The 24,192-nt window shown below is 39.1% G+C and overlaps 1 protein-coding gene across 5 annotated transcripts in view; it reads right to left on the bottom strand.

Annotated features, from left to right (window-relative positions):
* Positions 1-1,180: 1,180 nt before the first annotated feature.
* The window catches only part of GAS2 (growth arrest specific 2), a 119,165-nt gene continuing 96,153 nt past the window's right edge, over positions 1,181-24,192 (bottom strand). For all 5 annotated transcript variants that reach the window (XM_007174805.2, XM_057552044.1, XM_057552045.1 and 2 more), the window contains one exon: positions 1,181-2,368. In XM_007174805.2, the coding sequence (XP_007174867.1) occupies positions 2,150-2,368 (219 nt within the window). In that variant the 3' untranslated portion in view covers positions 1,181-2,149. The remainder of the gene's footprint in view (positions 2,369-24,192) is intronic.

Below are 24,192 nucleotides of genomic sequence, written 5' to 3' on the forward strand. Positions count from 1 at the left end.
AAGACCTAAACAGAGATTTCTCCAAAGAAGACATACAGATGACCAAGAGGCACATGAAACTCAGCTCAACATCACTACTTATTAGAGAAATGCAAATCAAAACTACAATGAGGTATCACCTGACACCAGTTAGAATGGGCATCATCAGAAAATCTACAAACAACAAATGCTGGAGAGGGTGTGGAGAAAAGGGAACCCTCTTGCACTGTTGGTGGGAATGTAAATTGATACAGCCACTATGGAGAACAGTATGGCGGTTCCTTAAAAAACTAAAAATAGAATTACCATATGATCCAGCAATCCCACTACTGGGCATATACCCTGAGAAAACCATAATTCAGAAAGACACATGCACCCCAATGTTCATCGCAGGGCTGTTTACAATAGCCAGGTCATGGAAGCAACCTAAGTGCCCATCGACAGACGAATGGCTAAAGAAGATGTGGTACATATATACAATGGAATATTACTGAGCCATAAAAAGGAAAGAAATTGGGTCATTTGTAGAGACGTGGATGGACCTAGAGACTGTCATACAGAGTGCAGTAGGTCAGAAAAACAAATATTGTATATTAACTCATATATGTGGTACCTAGAAAAATGGTACAGATGCACCAGTTTTCAGGGCAGAAACTGAGACACAGAGGTAGAGAACAAATGTATGGACACCAAGGGGGGAAAGTGTGTGGGGGCTGTGGGTGGTGGTGTGCTGAATTGGGCGATTGGGATTGACATGTATACACTGATGTGTATAAAATTGATGACTAATAAGAACCGGCTGTATAAAAAAAATAAATAAAATTCAATAAATACCAAAAGCAAAAAAAAAAAAAAAAAAAAAAGGTTGTGTCTGCTTTGATTAAATCATTCATGTGACAAACTGAGATACTTCCTCCCTGACTTTCTGGAGCAAGAAATGTGGATTTTGTGTTTGTTGAAAAATGAGGAAACGACAAATTAACTTCGCCTATACTTTTTATTTTCAGGGCAGCACTTAAAGGACTGTTTATGATAAAACCTAGACTCTCTGCTAAGGAGAACAAACACCAGCACCACTCAGCTACCCAAAGTGAAGAAGTGCTAGGTAACCATAATTTGACTCTTCCTGTAACTCCCAGGGGATGTTGCCATTTGAATATGATCTTTATTTCAGAATGAAGCATTGATATAGAGACAGGTAAAATTTTTTAACATCTTTTTAATTCTTCAATCAGTGAGGACAATATTTTGCTGTTTATGAGTACAAAACAGCCCTGTCCTAGGTATACAAGGGTATACATAAGTCTGTAACATTATTAGCTACAGTGAAATTACTTTACTAGACAGCACAGCAAAGTTGGGTTAACTAAAGATATAATAAGAAAATGCTTTGAAATAACATGAAGTCAATGGACATTTGACTGTACAATTTACTCTTTCAAAATATAAATGTATGTCAGCTTATGTGTGTGAATTACACTCAGTCTCAACACAGCCACGTGTCTAGGAATGTGTAAACAACTCATAAGCCATTCTCTAAGGGGTGTAGTGAAAACTTCCAAAAGTGCCCCAGGTGTTTGTTCAGAGATAAGGGATAAACTTTAAGGCATTCTTCCAAGTGAATGTAAACTTTTCTGAAGTGGCCTTTCCAGTAACGTATTACTGTCGTGGATACACTGTACTTTAATTTATAGTGCTGTTGGATATTTTTAGTAGCACATCATCACACTAATTGTCACTTTTTAAAAATCAGCTTAAAAATCCTGCAATTATAAAAAATATCTGGGGTGCTGTTATTCTGTACACATTAGGCAGGCACTTTCTGTTGACTTAACTGTAAATCCTATTTTCTTCTAAAAATTTTTATCTTTAGCTAGAATTGTATTGCTAATATTGTGTTCTAAATACCATGTTCACATATTGAGAAACAATGATTTGCCTACAGTTTGTCTAATTTAAATCTGAGTTGAGAATTTCTTTTAATAGGTCATTTTCTACAGAAGCATTCAAAATAAATAGTGCTACTCTTTGAGCATGTTTCAACATGATGACATCTTTCTGTCTGTTATGTCTTTTTCCAAAGTAATTTTCAGAGCATGTGAACTAAACTGACTACTGGAGATGTGGATACAGGCCATTATGAGAGTCCCCTTGTAGTGACCAACTAGTTTCATTTAATTTCCTTCTTTCCCTTATAATTGGCAGAGACCACCAGGTAATTATCTGGATTCATGTCCTTAAGGGTTGGAGATTTGCTCTGGATGGGGGATGTCTTGCCATCCACACGGGAGATCTGCAGCATCCGGCAGGGGTCGTGTTTCAACAAATACCCTGCAAAAGTTTCCCAACCTCCTCCCACACGGACCATGACATGCTTGTTGTGCAGCATCTGGAATGAAAAGAGAGCGAAAGAGTTAAATTCTGAGAATTCTTGCAGTATCTCAAATCAGCTTCCAGCTCTAGCGTTGTTACTGTTTTCTGTTTTGTTTTTCAAGCCCCCATTGTCCTTCCACTTCTTGCACAGTGTCTGAGTTAGCATACAGTTTATGAGAGAAGCTTTGTTTCTCCCATGCAAGTGGATCATGCGTGGTACATATCCCCAGGATCCAGCTTTGCCCTGCTGTGGGAATCAGGCTGTAGGTACAATCCTTTGCTTGCTTCAGCGAGTCTAGAGGCTCCTTGCTGACGCTGACACCTGACGTTGCATCACAGCCTCATCATTGCCCAATTTCCTGCTTGCTGCCTCAGTCAGAGCTCTGTTCTCCCCACTGGGTTATTCCCCTCTGAACCAGGACTTAAAAGACCATGGAAATGCCTGCTATGGAATATAGTTTTTTTTTTTTTTATTGAAGTATAGTTGATTTACAATATTGTTAGTTTCAGGTGTACAGCAAAGTGATTCGTTTATACATATATCTGTATATATATTCTTTTCTTTTCAATTCTATCCCATTATAGTTTATTACAAGATATTGAGTGTAGTCCCTGTGCTATACAGTAAATCCTTGTTGTTTATCTATTTTTGGAATATAAAGTTAATAATCACACAAATACTCAATGCAAAATAGAATTGAAAATGCACTCAGAAAAATTGAAATCTTCCCTAGTCACTGTCTGAGGCTTTCAAGGAAAGATATTATGGAATGGCCAAACATTTATGTTGCCTTTACTCTCATTCTTCTTAATTACAATAGAATACTTGTTTAGAAACAAAACAAAAACAAAAAAAACAAAACCCTTACCTTCAGGGCCATGAACCATCTAGAGCTCCAGGGTTAACAAGGCTACAGACTGAAAAGGTGAAGAATATGTGGTTCTTTCTACCTAGTAAAGACATGTCCGAGTTGTGGAGGATTGGCACAGGGAGCCAAAGATTTGATCTTGGCTTCTTTCAAATATCACAAAATGGAAGAATAAGGGGGAATGTTGCACCTTCACCAAAGACCTCTGCCCTGCCCAAAATATGATGAACACACAATGGCAATGGAATCTTGGGAAGGGGATATAGGTTTGGGAGGGGTTTGGTAAGTACTTTTCATGGTAGAGCCTATGAAATCTCTCCGAATTTCTCTCACTCTGTGTTACCTTCAGATCTGGATTTTTTGACTCCTATCCAGTGGGGGAAGACTTTGCTCTTAGCTGTTGAGATTCTGATGAGAGCTTTGGATTCTCTTTCTGTATGCCTGTACCCACAAAATATTGCATATATATTTAGGGCTTTCACAGACTCCCAAAAATCCATCCATAGGCTCAAGGTAAGAAATCCTGAAACATGGGGTCGACATAAGGCAGTTTTCAAAATCAAATGTCGTGGAAAGTAATAAAAATGTGTTGAATAACAATAATTAAAACTATTAGACTCATGAGAATTAAGTGTAACTATGCTGGTTATTCTCACTTAGAATATTAGAATTTTAGAATAGAAAGGATCTGGGGAAACATTTTCTAACAAGAAGGCTTCAAACTTATTTTAGCACCAGCATCTACTCATTAAATAAAATCTCAGTGGGAACCCATGAAATATAAAGCAGATAAGAGGAGTCAGGATTTAGCTTATAACCATTCTGCCTCCCCAGGTCCGCCAGTGGTACCATGTTCCTGTTGTTTAGGATGAAGATACTGAGGCCCAGATCTTTAATGTGATTTCCTGACTCCCAGTCTAGTACTCTTCCCACAACGTCCTCCTTATAAAATCCATCAAGGCTTTTATAATTTTACGGGCCTATTTTCATTCCCACAAGTTCCTGGGTGTGCCTCTACTTCCTGTTTTCAAAACTTGGGAGTTACTGGGACAAAAACTGCAAAGGCCAGGGTCAAAATAGCACTTTGACCCTTTCTCCCATTGTTCCAAGAGCACTGCTTTTGCCTATTGTTGAAGTTCTGGTACCTCCTAGCCCTGTAAATTACATTTAAGAATGGCCTCTAAACGTCCTTGGTATGAATGTCCCTGGCAGAATGCCCAAGTTCACTTGACTGTGAGCAGGCTGTTTCAACCAGAAAGAACCGCCAGCCAGAAGAGTTTTTAAACAATTAGTGAACTCTGGGAAACAGTGACAGAAATGCTCTTCAGCCTGGAGTATATGATCATGAAGGTAAAAACTCTGCTTGCAGATTCTTTAATGAATCCATAGGACAATGCAAAGTGGATTCAACATGAGACAGAGTCATTCTGAATGTGAGTAACACAGGAATTAAATTTCTGCCCATCTCGTCTTCCAGAATCTTCCTATAGCTAATCAGCCACCTATAATTTCCCAAAGAAAGCCAATGGTCAAACTGGACAAGTTTCAAGCATGGGATTAAGATATCAGAGCTACAGGTGTTCCTATAGCCTGATTGTAGAGATTTAAATTCCATGCCTTTTCTTAGAACATGCTCAGTCTCAAGAAAAAAGAAGGAAGAAATGAATGCCAGCCTCATGTCCATAAACAAAATCCCTATTGTTTAACCTAAAAGCAAATCAACGTGCTATAAACTAAATTGCTCTCAACCCTTCCTTCCTTTCACAGCATTTACCGTGCCAAACCCCAACCTTGGATTAAGTGTATAATCTTCTTCCTAAATCAGGGCTGAGCTGCTGAGCTCTGTGGGAAGAACTCCTTCCACCTCAGAGATTAGTGACATTAGACCAAGTGCAATTAATTGAGCCTTTTATTTTTTGTTTTGGTCAATCCCATGTCTTATTCCTCTCTATTATTCTCAAGTACACTACCCATTTCATCCTCATCAGTCTACCATGACTTCATCTTTGTCAGGCATGTCTTCCTCTCTCTTGGTACCTCCACTGGCTAATTCACTCCAACCTACATTTATCCTTTACCCTTCCTTTCTTGTCACAGAAATAAGTCCTTCTGCTCAAGGTCAAGTCCTCCCCTCTGTCCTAATCCTCATTTCCGCTCATGAAGAATCCAGCTACATGAAACATCTCATCCCTCTTCTCTCTCTCTCCAATTTAGTGTATAATGGTCCTTGCCCTTTAGGAAATAAACGTATCCAAGCCCCTCCCACTCTTGTGCAAAGAAAACTCTTCTTCTTTCATCCCAGTCTACTTTGCTCTCATACCTTCTTACACCTGAGCTTCTTGACAGTTTACACTCAACGTTTTCACTTCTAATTTCCTATTTACTGTCCAACCAACAGTAGGCATTGCTTCTGCTCAACTGACTGCATGAGAAAGAAAACCAGATGACTTCTAGAATTATCAGATCCAGTGGACTGTCCTTAATCCTTGTCTTCTTTGATCATTCAAATAAGGTATCTGATAGTGTTGGCACTCCTTCCTTGAAACTCCCTACTCTTTTACTCTCCATGACAAGACTCTCTTTCCTGGATCTCCTGATACCTACCTGAGGGTTCTCTCTCTGCCTCCTTCACAAGTTGTATTTCTTCTACCTATTTCTAAGTTTTGCTTTTCCAGAGGATTCTGAAATTATCTGTCCTTTCTCTACTGCTTTTCTCAGTCTAACCACTCTCTATTTGCAACCTCATGGTTTTCACTGCCATCTACTTTTGTGTCCCCAAACTATAACTCTAGCCCTTGTTTCTTCCTGGAGCTTCCAAATGCAAAGGCAACCTGCCCTCTTCCTTCCCCTAGGGCCCCACAGGTCTTTCATCATAGGGTTGGTGACATGAGCAACCTCTGTACCTAGTCAAATACCAAAAACTTTCAGTTCCCACTAAATGTTTCTCAGGATCTTTGCTACCATTGCTACTACTTAGTTCAGGGACTCATCTTTCCCTGGTCTATTGTAGAGGGCTCGCTGCCTCCAGGTTTGCTGTGTCCAATCCATTTAGTAAACTGCCACCAAAGGGAATTCCATAAGTGCAAGTGTGATCGTGTCCTGTCTAAATATTTTCACTACCTCCCTCTCTCCTGTAGGGTGAGTCACTTTATTTGCATATGTTACTCTCAGTGACTACTCCTGCCAGCTTCGTCCCTTCCCTGAGCCCTAGGACCCACGAATACTTGTAGTTCTATATTCCCAGATAACATACTCTTTCTTTCATGCTTTTGCACATTTGCCCCTTTATGTGGAACGTCCTTTCTGTTCTTCCCTCCCTGCTCACCAGGACCACAAACATTTCCACAATTCAAACATCACCTCCACCTGAAAAAATCTTCCAGGGTCATACCCCTCATTGATAAGGGAATCCTTCCTTGACACGTGCTGTTTAGTTTACACATGATTTCACTGCTTTGCTCATTCTACCGAATTGTAACTATTAATTTACCTGTATGCCCCTTCTAATAATATGGAGCTCTCTGAAAAGAGTGATGATGTATCTCTCATGTTTGGACTCTCACATATGTGATCTCAGAACAGTGTCAATAGTGTAAACATATAGTACTCCTTTTCATGTATCTTTCCATACTACTTACTTTGCCTAATGTAAGATATAAGTATCAGTATTACTCCCATTTTATAGATAGTAAAACTGATGCTCTTAGAAGAACTGATGATCTTAAACAACTTGTGCAAGATCACACAACAAATCAGTGGCAGAACTGGGACAAGAATCCTTTTTTTTTTTGTCTATTATACCATATCCACTTATTCTGTAAAGCTCCTAGATTTGGATTTTCATACCTGCTTAGTTACTTACAAGTGATAATTTAGCACACGCAAGGAATTATCAATGTCAGAAATAGTTATAAGTTGCTTAAGCAGATTAAATGCTCACATAAAATGATTTATAGTTTTATGTCCTAATAAACTTTAAATAAATATTGTATTTAATTTAAGAAGGTTATCCTCTAAGTGGCCCTAATTATTTCAGAAATAATTATGTGTCAAGTACAGGTAATACAATAAAATATATTTATAGGTCTCTGTTGGCATAAGGAGAACTGGGCTTTGATTCTCTGTTCAGTGTGCATTTTACGGCTCCTTTATTTTTAATGCTTCACAATGTTGAACAATTTTGTGTTCTCCATTCCAAAAGATAACTCGTTTTGGCTAATAAGGCTAATATACATGTGAATTGAGTATTCAGTGTAGTTTTCTATGTTGTTTGTTGCATTTCTCTCTTTTTAAAATATCTTTATTGGAGTATAATTGCTTAACAATGTTGTGTTAGTTTCTGCTGTACAACAAAGTGAATCAGCTACGTGTATATGTATATCCCCATCTCCCCTCTGTCTTGAGCCTCCCTCCCACCCTCCCTATCCCACCCATCTAGGTCATCACAAAGCATCAAGCTGATCTCCCTGTGCTAGTTGCACTTCTCTTGAGTAAAGAAAAATAAGTTAGAGTTGCTATAAATATTCCCCAACACTGCACATTGCAAAGCAGTAGTTTTTGCATATTAGGCCTATTCTAAGGTTGCTATTTTCTACAATTGACCTCATTCCTCACCATGCCCCTGATTCTAACAAAGCGAAGAAGATTCTTTACCAATTTAGCAACATTTCTCAATGCTGAAGGGGAAAAGAACAAAATAACAAATATCTTGTCTCAACATTTCTCCCAAAGGCCTTAATGAAGTTTCATAAGCAGATCTGGGTTATTGTAAACATTTTCTTTTTTGATGTCTATGAGTGACATATATACCTTGCCCAGGGAAAAGAATCAGTAGGTCTCAAAGTTATGTTTTTGTTTTTTAATAATTTCTTCTAGTAATGGGAGAAAGAACTCCCATTCTTACCAAGGGCATTTTGATTTCTGCCTTTGTCCTATTATGATATTTAACTATGTGTTGTTTTCTTAGTAGGCCTCTTCTTATATGTCAGCAAAAGGGAAACTTTTTTCTTAGTTGACACAGAGTCATAACATTAGAGCACCTACTATGTGCCAGATAATCTACAAATATGCCTTCTTGAATTAAGGAGGATAAAAAAATTGAGGTCATTGGCAATGCTGTCATTTCACAGATGTATAAACTGGCAGACAGAGGGTCACACAGGGGGTTCCCAGAGCCAGGTTAGAAATCACACCTCCTTTACTCCCAATCTAGTACATGGCCTTACAATTGAACAGCTATACTCTTCCAAAAATTATTATTCTAAAAATGAATCCAATCTTGAAAGGTGGATGAATCACTTAATATATTGACCCAGCAGTGGTTTATAACATGTCAGATAAGTCTTTTGATTTACTGGATTCAATGCACATCTTGTTAGGCTGGCTACACTATGTTTACCTGAAGCCCACTTTCTAGTACCACCTTTCAATCTTATTTTCCTAACACAGTAAGGTAACAAACTATCCCATAAACAACAAATTCTGTAACTCATCCAGATACTTAATTTAAAGAAAAAAAATGGGTTGAAAGGAAATAAGTTAATTCTCTTATATCAACTTACAACATAATGGAAAATCCAAAAAGTTGTAGAAATGATTAATCAATAGCTTCCTACAAATTTTGAGATCACTGCGGTATCAGGGGGTCTAGTGGTCTGGCTCTTATGATATGTGATAACAGGACTTCAGGAAGAAGATTTTTTTTCCTTTCTAATTATTGGAGAGACAGACTGCAATCACATTATGTGCAGTTGTTAAGAACTTAAAGCAAGAAAAAGTATGTATTTTTCTTCTTGGGCACATTAATCAGAATTACGTCGACTCACTTTTTGTTGACAAGGCAGAGCTGATATTTATGTATGGATCACAGAAAATCATATGTTTTACTAAATGAAAAAAATGGTCACATAAGAGAGCCAGGAAATATTATGGATTTATTGGTAATGTATTTGGCTTTTAAGGTGACCAGGTTGTATAAATTTATATTATACAAACAGAAAACAAGCAAAATACCACCAACAAAAATAAATGACAGGAAATGTCTTTTAGGTATGCAGAATTTAAAGTTAAATGCTTTAGGTCTATATCTAATAGCTTTATTTTATGAATTCCCCAGCATAGATCTGCTTGCATGTTCACATCTGTCCTAAATCATAATTCCTATGAAATGCTTCAGGTGTCGCCACCCTCTCAGCAAAACACTGACACATCTCTTTCATTCTGATTTGAGTCTTTTGCCCGTGAACTTGAAAATGCAGGGAAGCAGGAGTGTCTCTCAAGTGCTCTGAATACAAATGTCATTAGACCCGGAGGATGTGAAAGCTTTCCAGCAGGATGCCCTCATCATCTCTCACACTTCACTAATCCACCCTCCATTCCAGTGCCAGAGTGATCTTTGAAAAAGGGAAATCTGATCAGGCTACTGCCTTGCAATGGACCTGTGAGGGGTTCTCCATTGTCTGCAGTGTTTCTCAGGCATTTTAATTTCCAGTCCATCTGAGGAATATGACTCTTTCTCATCAGAACAAAAGCCCGTGGCAAAGATTCTGGGAAAGCAAGGGTGTGAGCATGCGAGCATGCATGGCCATGTGTGCTTGTGCGTGTAGGGATGGGGCAGGATCTGCATCTCTAGGGTGGGCAGAAGAACACATAATTTGAGGAAGCAATTTGCCAGTGTTTCTGATATCCCCTCCCCTACCTCTGTCCCTCTCCTGCCCCCATGAGAACAACCACCCTGAGACACCAAGCACTTCACAGTCCAGTTCCTTTCCCACCTTCTTTCTCATTATGCCTTAATGATCACATACTGTTGTGCAGGTTGCACACTGCACAACTATGTGCTATACTGTGGCCCTACATTTCTGTACCCATGACCACCTTCCAAATTATTTACCCAACAAATATTCTGAACTCCTTAGTATCCCCTGAAAGTTTCATCCCTTTCTATACGCAGAGAATTGTTCCACATTCACCAGGTGAATTAAAGTGAGTCTCTTCTATTGGCCATTCAACAAATATTTGTTGAGTACCAGGCAAGGTTATTCCTTGTTAAATTTTATGCCCTGAGGGCCTAGGGCAGTGAAAAGTACATAATAGGCACTCAATAAATGCTCGTTAAATGGATGAATGAACAATGTTAACACCTACTAATGGTCCACCCAGGCATCACTGCCTTTATGGAATATTTTTACACTCTCTGACATTTAGATTACCTTCTTTGGACCTTGAGATTTTCCTGCACAGACCTCAAGCAAAGCACCTACAATACTTTGTTGCCTTATTTCTTGTCCATCTTTCTGACCTCTCTAAAGGGTCACATCCTATTCAGCTTTGTATACCTGGCAACTATTACCATATGTGCTATGTAAAACATCACATATGGAAAGATAAGAGAAAAGAAAAGATGAAATGCTTTGTCTTTAGAAGGAAGAGTCTAAAAAAAAAAAAAAAACCAGGATGTGAATGATAATCCACATCTAACATTGTTTAAAGAATTCCTTTGAGAGAGACAGATTTTGGGTCAGAGAAGGAAGCTTTAACAGGAATCATATTTAAAAGGGGGAGATTGTATTGAGAATCAATAGAGCAATGGACAGAAGAGAGAGAAAGGAGAAGGGGAAAGGAGAGAAGAAGAAAGCGCCCTGAATGAATCCAAAAGTAAGTGTATTATTCTCTTTGTTATCTCCCTTCACAAATTCTCATAACACCAGGAATGCATATTTTTAAAAAATATTGTTCACTATAGTAACAAATCACTTGATAAAATTTTCACCCCCTCCTCTTTCTCTTTCAATGCTTAAGTGTTTGGGGTCACTCTCATTAAGCCCTTCCCCACTTAACTGACCACAGTGGCTTATATTTCTGCCCAATCTGTGAACTGTTCTCCACCTGAGCCATCCTTCTAAGAGGCAATCATCTCTGACACGGACTGAGGAGAGGAGACAACCCACCTAAATTTAGATCAGTTTGGCTTCCTGGGACATCATATGTTTCCTAACACGCCCTTATCAACCCTGCTCTCGGTATGCTTTTACAAGCCCTCATAACTTGAGGGAAAATATTGTTTTTAGAATGCAGTCATCCAGAGAAAGAGTGTTAAATTAATTTATAGGACAACAGACTCTGTCATCATCTAATATTATACTGAAATGGCATATGCTGAAAATTGGGCGACTGGGAATTCAGCTCTCTGCCTAAGGTACCCTGACACCTGGAGGAGTAAGATGGCAGGTGTTCAATCCCTAGTGGAAAGGCTGAAACCTGCATTTTCAAGATATGTGATGAGGTCGCCTGTGAATAGGGCAGCGGAGGCTCTGTTAACCACAGGAGACATATGAAGGCTCCTCTTTGTCAAAGGTTGGGGATTCATCTCAACATCTCTAGCTACTTGAAATTATAAACGGTTAAATACTACCCAAATAAACAAGCTTCTGGAATTATTGTTTTATTGTTTACAAAGAATTTTTCATATTTATTGTCTCATTTTAATCTACTTAACCATCCTTTTGTTTATTACGCCCTTTTCCTAAATAACGCTTCAGAGATTTGAACTACAGTCACCAGAGCAGAAGCTACCATCTGTTTTGTCTTTACCAGACTGCCTAGGTATGATTATCACTAACTAGCTGTACAACCCTAAGACATTTATTGAATCTCTCTGTGCTTCAGTTTCTCAACTGTAAAATGATTATAGAGGTTTTTGGATAAAGATATTAATACGTGCAAGCATTTAGCCACGTTGCCTGGGGCATGATACTCAATAGCAACCTGCCATTATTATAATTATTATTAAAAGAATAATACTGTTATTGTGATGATGATGATAAGCTTCTAATGGATTTTATTTCAGTTACTTCTTGCAGCAACTCTAAGTGGCTTGCATTGTTATCGACATTTACAGATGACAAAATGATAGCTCAGAAAGGTGAAGTAAATTGCCCAAAGTCACTTAGCTAGGAAGTGACAAAGTTTAGCTTTGAACTTGAGTTTCTCTGACCTCTAAGTCAATACTCAGTACCCCTTAACTATACATTCTAAAGGGGCTTCACCAGGAGTCACGGTTGTCTGAGTTCTTACCTAGACTCTTCCCATGGACAAACCTCTTTTCTTTAGGAATAGGTGTTGTCATTTTATGATATCTCCATTTATGATCATATCGCCCCGCTCTCAATGTACCCAGACCCAGAACATAAAAAGGAACTTAATACATGCTTGGAAGAATTTGTTTAAATTTGAACCTGATTGTTTAACCCATACAAAAATACTGAAAATTAGGTACACCCAGAGTGCTTTGCCCTGGGCCCCATACTCTGAAAGGAAACTGTAGGGCAGAAATCTCTGACAGCCTGCAAAATACTTTCTTAAATCATTTCATTTTGTTATCACACCTGCCCAGTGGTTTGGCAGGTGAATATTTGTTCCCATTGCACAAATGGGGAAAAAGAGGTTAGGTGGGTAGCTCACGGACACACAGCAAGAACACAGACCTAGTCTCCTTATTCCCAGTTTTGTGATTTGTTGCCTTCAGTAATAAATTATACAGCAGGGGGAATATAATCCTCAAACCCTCATTTGAAGGGTGAACTGTTGCAGTGTCCTAATGATGAGAGCCCATCCTCCAGCATGAACAGGGCCTTGAATCAGAAACCTTCTGGCTATTGAGGCTGGGCAGAAAAATATTCCTGGCCTGCTTTTGTTGTTTCCCTCTGGAGGGGTAAAAAGTTTAATTCCCAGGCTCAATGTAGACAAATGACTCTCAGTAGCTTCTTTCTGGAAGCAAACATGAGAAGAGCAGCTAGCAGATGAATGTAACCATTGACTGGTAAAAAGTTCCCTTTGCATCTGCCTTGAAATATGTTCAGGAGCCCTTACTGCCAACCGTCTGTCAGTTCTCGTCTCCTCTTTATGTCAGGTCTCCATTTTCCCAGTTCTGCACCAAAGGAAATTAAAAAGCCTTAGCCGCAATCTAATTACCAGTTCATGGCCCCATTTCAGACAGGGAAGGCAAAGTTATGATAAATATTTAATAGAACACTCAGCATAGTGAAAGCAACGAGCTGGAAAATGATGGTGCCCGAAAGGGAACAGTTGTCTAGGGGGAGGATTTGTAACTGGTATATACCCAACTGAAACTAGAATTCATCTACCCCAAAGATGCAACATCTATTCAAGAAGGGGAGCTGAGCTCCAAGAGGCAATGAAAGCCCAACCCTTCCACTCATCAAACAGGGCCATGTTTGTCTGACTCAATCTGAACTCCATTCTCTTCTATGTACTGATAACAAAACCCAACAGAGTGGGAGAGCCAAAGGTTAACATTGCCAAAGGTGGCAATTCAGGTCCTGAAAAGTAACAACAGTGTCTGGAATCCAGACACTGGAAAAATTACTGCTTTGCCCCTGTTTTTAATGTATCTTTAGTATATTGGTAGACCCATTAAAGTGGAAAACCAAGTATTACTAAATATATTCAGAACTTTTGTATTGACAAAATATTTGAAAACCTGAGTCTCCTTTCTCTCAAAGCCCCATTCAAATGAAAGGCAAGGAATAAAGATGTTATAACGCTACCAGGGCAAAGAGAAATTAAGAGGATATAACAGTAGACAAAAAAGGTCAAAGACATTTTTAGAAGATGGAAAAAAGATAAATGAGTCATAACTGACTAAAGGTGGAGCGGGCTGAAACTAAAAACTTGAAATGACAGCTGACAAAGCGAAGCAAGTCAGATCAGGCCTTGAAACCATAGGAAACTCAGGTTTGAAAATCGTCAGTTACTTCCATCAGGTAAGGAGAGAAATATAGCTGAAAAAAGGAGAAATGGCTGAAAATCAGTATAAGGATCAGTTAGCCCCCAGATTTTCACTGCACCCCACTCCAGAGTTGCTATGCCTGTGACTATCTCCATGGTACCAATGACCACATCATCACAGCAGGAGACTGAAGGTTTCTCTTTGTAGAAATTGAATCAGAGATGCTCCAGACTAGGGCTCAGGAACAGGATGGAAAGATGGACAGATACATGATAAAGCAAGTCCAGCAAAGTGTTCATTGTAGAACCAGATGGTAGTTCTATGGGTATTGACTTCTCTGTGTTTGAAAAATTCTCACAATAAAATGTTAGAGGAAAAATTCATCCCAAATCCAAATCCAATCTGTTCTCACCGTCTCCACTGCTATCTCCCTCATCCCAAGGTTCCTTCATCTCACCTGGGTTACCACAATAACCTCCCAACTGCTTTTCCTGCTCCTGCGCTGCCCCTCGGTACATTCTCAACAGAGAAACTAGAGGGATCTTGTTCAAACAGAAGTTACCTTGGGTCACAACTCCACTCGAAACACTGCCTGGCTCCCCATTTCACCGGGAACACACTACAGAGTCCTTCCAACAGCCTCCAAGTTCCTACGTGACCTGAACTCCTGTTACTTCTCTGACTTTATGCGCTTCTCTGACTTTTATGCCCCTTTATGCACGGGGCCCTTCATAAGCTCTGATGCACCCACGTTGGCCTCCTTGCTATTTCTCAGACTCTCCAGGGCTACTCCAGGCACACTCTTGACTTGGTGTTCCTTCTGTCTAGAAAACATTTCCCCTAGACAACTGGAGAGCTAATTCTGTACCTCTTTCATGCCCTTGCTAATCTTTCATCTCCTCAGTAAGCTGACCCTAACGACTCTTAAAACTGCAGTCTCTGCTCCCGGCACTCCCAGCCTGCCTTACCCTGCTCTACTTTTCCTTTCCCACTCCAACAGGACACTTATCACTTCTAGCAAGCTCTATAATTTACATATTTATTATATGTATTGTTTAGACAGTAGAATCCGTCCCAACTAGGGTTGCCAGATTTATCATATAAAAATACAGGGCACCCAGTTCAGTCTGAATTTCAAATAAGCAACAAACACTCTCTCAGTATAAGTATGTCCCCTGCAATATTTAGAACAAACTCATACTAAAAGGTACCTGTTGTTTATCTGAAATTCAACGGTAATTGAGCATCCTGTATTTAATCTCATGACCTTCCACACACAGGCACACTCACAGGAATATAAGGTCCTCAAGGGGGCCAGGGATCATCTGTTTTGTTCTCTGATATATCCTCAACTCCCAGAACACGGCATGTTTCATAGTATATGTTGAATAAATATATGTTGGGTGAATGAATGATTACATTTTCTCAGGTGCGCTCTAAGAAAACAAGGGAGTAATCCCCAGAAGACACGCGATCCAAGAAATAGGGAACCCACCATCAAAGCAAGTTTAAAAAACATCAAAGCAAGTTAAAAAAAAAAGTCTCAGATGACAGTGTGAGGCCAATCTGGGGGAGGAGGACACATGTGGAGGGGCCAGAAATGAAACCAACAGATGAACTGGTGCTTCTGCCTGTGACACTATCATTGTGATGGGCTTCACAGTTCTTTCAGGGGATCTGATAGGGGTTCTTAGTCATACTTAGGACCAAAAATACATTATTGACTTCAAGGAAAATAAAAATGGTTACAAAAAATAAAAGTAATCATGGCACACTACAATATTTACGTGACCATTATAAAGTAAATACTGACTACGGTACTGATTTGACCAACATTGTGGTACCACCAATGATGCTCGGCACATAGGAGGAAGGAAAGTGTATATGTGTTGGGGGGTTAGGCGGAAGCCTAAGATTGCTAAATTGTCATCTTCCTGCTCTTGCTACCTTGGGTTTATAAGCAGACCATAGAAAACGTCTAAAATTTAGAAACTAAGGAAGAACAGCATAATTACATAACTTAGAAATTTGGAGACAAATGAAAGAAGAAACAGCTTCCAGAGGTGAAACTAATTGCCTCTAGGGAGAATCCGGGAGAAAAAGAATGGAAAAGGGTAGAAAGGCATGGGGCAGGTTTGCTGTTTTTGAACATAAATCTTACAGCACCACTTTATTAACTATATATATGTATATATTTACAAAAATTAAAATTTAATTTAAAACCCTCAGTTCTGCTACTTAAGGAAACAAAACTGAAAGGGGAAAAATAGAATTTCTAAAACATCAACATAGAAAACATATTTTATTATCCACAAAATTATTTTATTGCTATGAAAACTTTATTCTTCTTGTGCAAACTCACTGGCAGGCTCTCATATACTTCACTATATAAGGATGCAATTTTACCTGAAATCACTACAAATTTAATGGTGAATCTTTTTTCCCCTTTGACATACTTCAGGAGTAGTAGATAATGGAAGAGTGTTCAGACCTGAGTTCCAACCTGGCTACCTAATCTCAAATGTTTACTAACATTTTACTAGGACTTTTTGGTTTACAAAATCCTTTATACCACCATTTCGTTTGATCCTCTAATGTTACTTTAAAACTTATTTTCATATTATACATATTTGGATTTCTCCCAACATTAAACAAAAACATCACGATATCCTCAGATAAGATGGCTACATGAACTTAGGAGGGCAAAGCTTTGCTACTTGCATTGTTTCCTTATAGTTTGTTTTACCCTCCCCTGTTCTTTCTGACTCTTGAACAATTATAAGTCTACAATTAAAGCCTTAGCATTTCTTTTCCAGAAACTCTCCTTCCAAGATCACACTTCCTGGTTCTTCCTATTTCTCCCTCCACGCTAATTAAATGCCAGTCACTGCTTTCCTTGTAAACCTCATTGTCTCCAAAAACCTTCTCTGAGGCACAAAAGTATTGCTTTTCCTTTCAGTTTTCCATGCTATTAAAACAGTTCAGGAGCATAGAAGAAAAATATACACCAATCTCACTTACCAATATATACGTAAAAATACTACTTTTGCATCTGGCTTTTAAAAAAATCTTTATCTTTATCTTCCACAGAGTTACACTCTTTGCTACATCTTTTAAATAGATTGCGCTATTCTGAACTCAAAAATCTCTCTTTATTGAATACTCTATTTCCAGCCTTCATTTTCCAATATGAGGAGGTGAAGTTTGGAGCTCACTTTCAAATTATTCAGTCTTTCTAAAGACCAAGTGCAGAACAATTAAACAATTCATCACTGGCTGTGTCTACCCACCCTTGCTTCAGGGACTGGTCATATGTTCACTTATAAATAAGCCTACTGTTCCATGGGGCCACCCAGAGGTTCCCATAGGGAAGATGACACACACTCTCTTGATAAAAGCCACACCTAACTAATACCCTAGGCAACGATCACCTGAAACTGCTCAAATTCACCATTTTCAGACAAGAGCTTCCAAAGTTCGCACATTGATTTTCTTTGCTCTTAAATTCACTTTTGCCTCCAAGAATTCAGGTATCTCTTTGTCTGTCAAAGTTTCCATGAAAATTTTCACCAGTCTATCCTTTCTTTTTATGTTTCCATAATTTTATATTTCTATTCTCTCATTTCTGTAATTTTACTCATGATTTTTTAAAGTCTTTCATGCATGCATGCATGTGTGTGTGTGAGAGGTGTGTGTACAGGTATGTTATAGCAATCAAAGTTAGAGCAAAAATTTTTATAAATTTATCTCAGCTGATATAAATATATATACATCCATCCCCATTACCATGTCTTTTCTTCCTTCAACTATTGTTAGAGGGATGTTGTTTGTCTAACTAGGGCCTGGCTGGAGCAATGGAAGACTTTCCTTCTGGTTTAGTCCATCTCTCTTAAATAATGTGAATTTTCTCATCACAAAATCCACAGAACCATTCCTCAGTCATGTGGGTTCCATTTCATTTTCTCTCCTCAACAACCCACTGCACATGATGACATGTTTCTGTTTATACAAGTGTCCTCACATATTTCAGGAACCTACCTGCACAGCTATACCTCTTCATGTCAATGAGAAATCGTGGTTTTTCTGATAAACACTTTCCTGTGTCCTTTTATTCCAAGTCAAATTATGATGTTGAAGGAGCAGCAATACCCACTCCTCAGTGACAAATCTAGTCTGTACTTCCTAGTGCTTTGTATCAAATTCAGCTAAGCCTGTGGTAATGTGTGTGTTAATATAAGGGCCTCAGATACAGACTCTGTCCCTAGCTTGCTAATAAAAATGTCACCACTGTAGACAGCTTGAGGCCATCCCCTTATCTGCAGTGTAGGTCTAAGAGAGGGAAAGCCACTAATGATGTAAGTTGCTCTGATTCTGCTCTTTCCTTCTTCAGTCTTAAATGTCCTCTTTTGTTTGTTCTAATAACTTTTAAGGCCACTCAAAGCTCTTTTCTGTCACTTTGTGATTCATGCCCCCAGCATCTAACCAGCTTATGTAGCAAGATCAAAACCAAAAATTTTGTAATTAATGTTAAAGTCACATCAGTGGCCTTCAGAAATGGATACTCCATATTTTGCCCATTAAGTAGTTATTAAAAGCATGACTGTCTGAGATCTTGAAGACTTCAGCACTGAGGCCTACAAGCTGAGATGTACTTTCCATCTACATCAGCCTGGCAGTGGTCTTTGAAGTGTGACATCTTCATCTAATGCCCTCCTCTCTGTGCTTTGCCTTATTTTCCATTTAGAGAGCTCTCCCTGCCCTCTATACCTTTACAAGCTCTTTGTGCAATTTCATAAAACTCCATTAACCAGTCTCAGCACTTTCACCATCTATTCATTCTTAACTCTCAAGTCTACCACCCTTTCTTCTCTGTCTCTCCCATATCCTAAGAGGTCTTCAGGACGGTATTTAATCTTGCCTGACTTATCTTTTTTTTCTTTTCATTTTGAGCCTATTTGATCCTTTTATTCGAACATAATTTAAATTATCTCCCACATAGCTTTGTCAAGCTTATTCTGATAAAGGTTTGCAAAGGATATTATGAAAGAATATTAGAGATACCTTCAGCTTAGTCTTGAGGGGCAAGAGTTCTTGAGAATATTTCTTGGAGGAAATGATATGAGTCTCAAAGAGAAGTAGGATTTCACTGGATGAAGAAGGGCTAGAAGGGCATCCCAGGCTGGGGGAAAAGCACATGCAGAGGGACAGAAATATAAAGCAGCACAATCTGAACATAACACCAAGTAGTTCACTGTTACCATGGCTAAAATGTGAGAGGGATGAGGAGAGACTGTTAGGAGATGCAGCTAGTGAGGTAAAGAGTGATCAAGAATAAGATGACCCTCATGGAAGCAACCTAAATGCCCAATCGACAGATGAATGGATAAAGAAGATGTGGTACATATATACAATGGAATATTACTCAGCCATAAAAAGGAACGAAATTGGGTCATTTGTAGAGACGTGGATGGACCTAGAGACTGTCATACAGAGTTAAGTAAGTCAGAAAGAGAAAAACAAATATCGTATATTAATGCATATATGTGGAACCTAGAAAAATGGTACAGATGAACTGGTTTGCTGGGCAGAAATAGAGACACAGATGTAGAGAACAAACATATGGACACCAAGGGGGGACAGTGGCAGGGGGGGATGGTGGTGGGATGAATTGGGAGATTGGGATTGACATGTATACACTAATATGTATAAAATAGATAACTAATAAGAACCTGTTGTATAATAAATTAATAAAATTAAATTTTAAAAAAAAGAATAAAATGACCTTGAATTCTGTACACATGGGACAGGGAGGGCCACTCATGGGTTTAAAGCAAGGGATTGGCATTACAAGATTTCTGTTACTCAAAGATCTCCAGCAGATCCATAGAAAAGTCAAAGTTTGAAGCAAGAGAGATTGGATAAGAGGTTTTTACAGTATTTAGGAAGGATGTGAAATGACTGAGACTTGGATCGAGGTAAAGAGAAAGGGACAACATGACTGATCTTTCTGGTGCCTTCTCATCTTCGAGTAACTTCATAAGTTATCTCTTCCATCCTTGGACCTTTATTTTGATTTATAAGAGACAACATAAAATTATGAGCATTATGTTTCAACTCCTAATCTTGAAATCTCTTCTAGCCTGGGGTTAGGACACCAGGAAGTCATGGGATTTCAGGATTTGAAAGGGTTTATTCTTGGGAATGAGCTAGAAGAAACCTCAGTGAGGAGTAAAGGAAGCTTTGGGGAATGTCTCAGAGAACATGGCTTTGGACAGGGGATGAGCAATACAGACTCAAAACAAGACAGATAGCTGATAAGCCAGCCCACACTAAGAAGTTAAGACGTTGCCAAGCTCAATAGGCTTTAATTTCTGATATCTCTCAAATCAGTTCCATACTTTCTTACTCCCATCAACCATTATCAGATTTTTGTTCTCTTTCTTGAACAAACAATAATTGCTTTCAGTTTCTCTGCCCTTCTTCTCAGGGCCACCATACAATACACACTGCTATGGGACTGAACTTACTGTGCACTGAGAAATCTTTGATACGTATATTCCAGGTTCTTAAAATATGACCTGAACTCAACTCTTCAGCTTTCTTCCCCATATATACCTACCTTACATAGACATTAGCCAAACTATATCACTCACTGTTTCCTGAATACTGTCATTTTCTTTGAATAGGATACGTTCTCCCTGATGACATACAGAAAGTCATCCCAAATCTACTTCTTATCTGGACGCTTTCATGGCTTTCATACTTTCCTGACTCCAAATCAGATACCATTTGTTCCTCCTTTGAATTGCCCTCTTGAAATTTTTTTTTTAATTATAATGACTTGTTTATTTGCCTTATCTCTTGTAAAATGCTTACTGTGAGCACCGAGTCTCACTCAACATTTTATCTTCCACATTGCCAACTAGGTCCTTTGTACTCTTTATTCTTTCTTTCAAAAGATATTTATTAAGCAACTACTAGGTGGCAGATAATATATTAACCACTACAGAAAGCATATAGAATAAATCCAATACATCCTTGCCTTCATGAAGCTTAAAGTCTACTGAGGAAACAGACATTGAACCAATAAACGTAAATATGAGTGCCATCAAGGATCATTCCAGGGGGGGCTAAGGGATCGAAAGTCATGTTTTGAAAGTCAATTTAGGTTAACGGACTCAGCAGCCATTCTCAATCTCCTTCTTTCTTTTTGCTTCTTTCCTAGAGACTGAGAAATCAAAACACCCACTCTCTCAGCTTTCCTTGCAGTGGGGGTGACTCTATAACTCTACCGGCCAACAAGTGATGAGAAGATCTCCAGAAGGAAGCCATTACCAGTACCATTTCTTCCACCTTACTCCTGTCTTAAACTCAGACCCAGTGTCCCCAGCCATCTTACAACCACAGGGAAGAAACATGAACATGGAAGCCAGTACACTAAGGGCAGCAGAGCAGAAGATGAAAAAAGCCCATGTCCTTAGTGGGATACCGTGTTGGTGAAGAAGCAGCAGCGGTAATCTCTGAACTTCACTGTCTATGAAGTTTAAGGCACCATCAACGCATTTCTTTTGTTACATGTAATCAAGTGCAATCCAAATACATCCAAAGGAAAACTAACAGTGTTGGGAAGTCTAAGAAGGCTGCCTGGAAGATGAACCTTTTGTGCTGAACCGTGAAAAATGTGTATGTGTTAATCTGTCAAAGGAAGTTGGGGGCAGTAGTAGACAGAGAACATTCCAGACATAGGAATCAAGTTGGTCCCCGATGTGGGGCACTCGACTCACTGAAGATGCTACAGAGTGTATGTGGTGATAACATTGCAGAAAACAAAGGGAATAGTGTCATCATACCAGCCTGAAGAACCAGGCAGGAGCCCTGTAGAGCCATTTAAGGCTTCTGGTCTCCAACTTCAGTGAAAAGCCTTTTACAGACTCTGAGGGGGGAAATAATGTGTTTGCATTTTTACGAGCACTCTCTAGCTGCACTGTGATGACTACATAGAAAGGAGGACGGAGTAGATGTAGTAGGCCAGCTTGGAAGCTGTTGCAGCAGTCTGGGCTAAAGATGGTGGCCTGGGCCAGCGGGCTGTGCCTGATAGAATATTTTTCATAGTGTCCTAATTACCTCATTCCCCCACCCCCCAGGATTGATGTTAACTTCTTCCCAGAATGTACCCTGGATTCCCAGGTGGGAATCATGACATGATGTAAGGTAGACGAAATGGGGAGGGTATACATTCCCTATTTGACAGCAAAGAAAAGTTAGACACAGAAGGTAAACTGCCTTGCCAAACATTTCATCCCTTTAGAGCAACTTCCAGGACAGGTTCTGAGGTCCATGCTTGTATATCATGCCAAGTTAGAAGAACACTTTATTGTGTTATAATAAACCTTCACTCTGAACTCTTACTTCATAACTCAGCATAAAACTGAGTTATAAACATAGGTAAAACATATTTCAGAGGTAAAACATATGTCTTTTCTGCTAATTAATTTCAGAGTGTATAAGGTGGTATAGGGTTTTTAGTCTAGGGGCCATGATACAGCTCCAGGAAGTAGGATTTTTCTGTACTTCAGCTGATTGATTATTGACTAGCAGTTGATTCTCTAAAAGCATCTCTGTCATGTTAGTATCATTCCCAGTAAAATGACACCTAATAGGGCCATGTTCTTCTCCTTCATCTATCACAATAGCAATCAAAATAATTATGTAAATCTTTATTTAATTTCTTTCTCCACCACAACGTTAATCTATTTTGGAAAAATAGATTAACCAGCATTATCTCTCTAGTGACTGGCATCATCCCTGGCACAGAGCATTTACTAAAAATATATGTGAAACAATAACCAGCAATTATTGAGCAATTACTGATTAGTAGATACTGTGTTAAGGACTTTAAAGGCAACATCTCATTTATTTTCATACTAATCTTATGAAGTAGATATAACTACTCTTTCCAGTTTAGAATTGAAGAAAATGGAACCTAGAGATGTCAAGTTGTTTAATCACAAAATTTAGTAAGTGGCAGAGCTGGATTCAAACTCAGACCACTTATTAATATATGACACTGCCTTTCTTGAAATATGAATGAGTGAATGAATAAATCAAAGAATAGATTGACTGAATTTTCTGACAATGCACCAGGCATCATACAATCTGTTTCCAACTAGTACAAACCCTAGACTTACTAAAAAGTATAAAAATCACCTGTTCATATGTAATTACCATAACATGCTGTCACATTCGTGTTTCTCAACCCAGTAGACATTTGGCAATTTCTGGAGACGTATTTGGTTTTCACAACTAGGAGGGGGAGTTGCCCTGGCATGTAGTGGGCAGAGGTCACAGATGCTTCCAAACCTCCTACAATGCACAGGACAGCCCCCCACGACAAGAAACTGTCTGGGGGTTTCTCTGGTGGTGCAGTGGTTAAGAATCCATCTGTCAGGGCAGGGGACACGGGTTCGAGCCCTGGTCCGGGAAGATCTCACATGCCGCGGAGCAACTAAGCCCATGTGCCACAACTACTGAGCCTGCACTCTAGAGCCCGCGAGCCACAACTACTGAGCCCACGCGCCACAACTACTGAAGCCCGCACATCTAGAGCCCGTGCTCCGCAACAAGAGAAGCCACCGCAATGAGAAGCCCGTGCACCGCAACAAGGAGTAGCTCCTGCTCACCACAACTAGAGAAAGCCCGTGCGCAGCAACGAAGACCCAATGCAGCCAAAAATAAAAATAAATAAATAAAATCAATCAGAATATGTCACTAAAAAAAAAAAGGAACTGTCTGGTTCACTATGTCAATTGTGCCAAATTTGAGAAACCTTGTTCTATTATCATATGACTGTTCATATGAAGTTAGATTAAAATCATATTGAAACCACTCCTGTAAAAAAAAAAAAATTCTCATCAGATTAAATAACATGCAAGACTCACAAAATAACACTTTCCTATAGGAATAATAAGAGTGATAATAGAGGAAAAGTGGTGGGGACATTCCTTTTTCTTGTAGGTCAGCAGTGCCTTGCTAAAATGCAGAGCTGAGGAGGAAATGTACACCATTTCACTTTGTAGATACACCTTGACACCTTAAAGGCAGACAAGCCACATGACAAGCAAGGAGCCAGTAACCCATTCTGCTTGGGCCTGAAGCTATCAACTATTACATACTTGAAAAGGGAAGGGGAACAAATAAATTCCCACAGACACAGCTCAACGT

This window comes from Balaenoptera acutorostrata, chromosome 9 (genome assembly GCF_949987535.1).
Source record: "Balaenoptera acutorostrata chromosome 9, mBalAcu1.1, whole genome shotgun sequence".
Lineage (NCBI taxonomy): Eukaryota > Metazoa > Chordata > Mammalia > Artiodactyla > Balaenopteridae > Balaenoptera > Balaenoptera acutorostrata.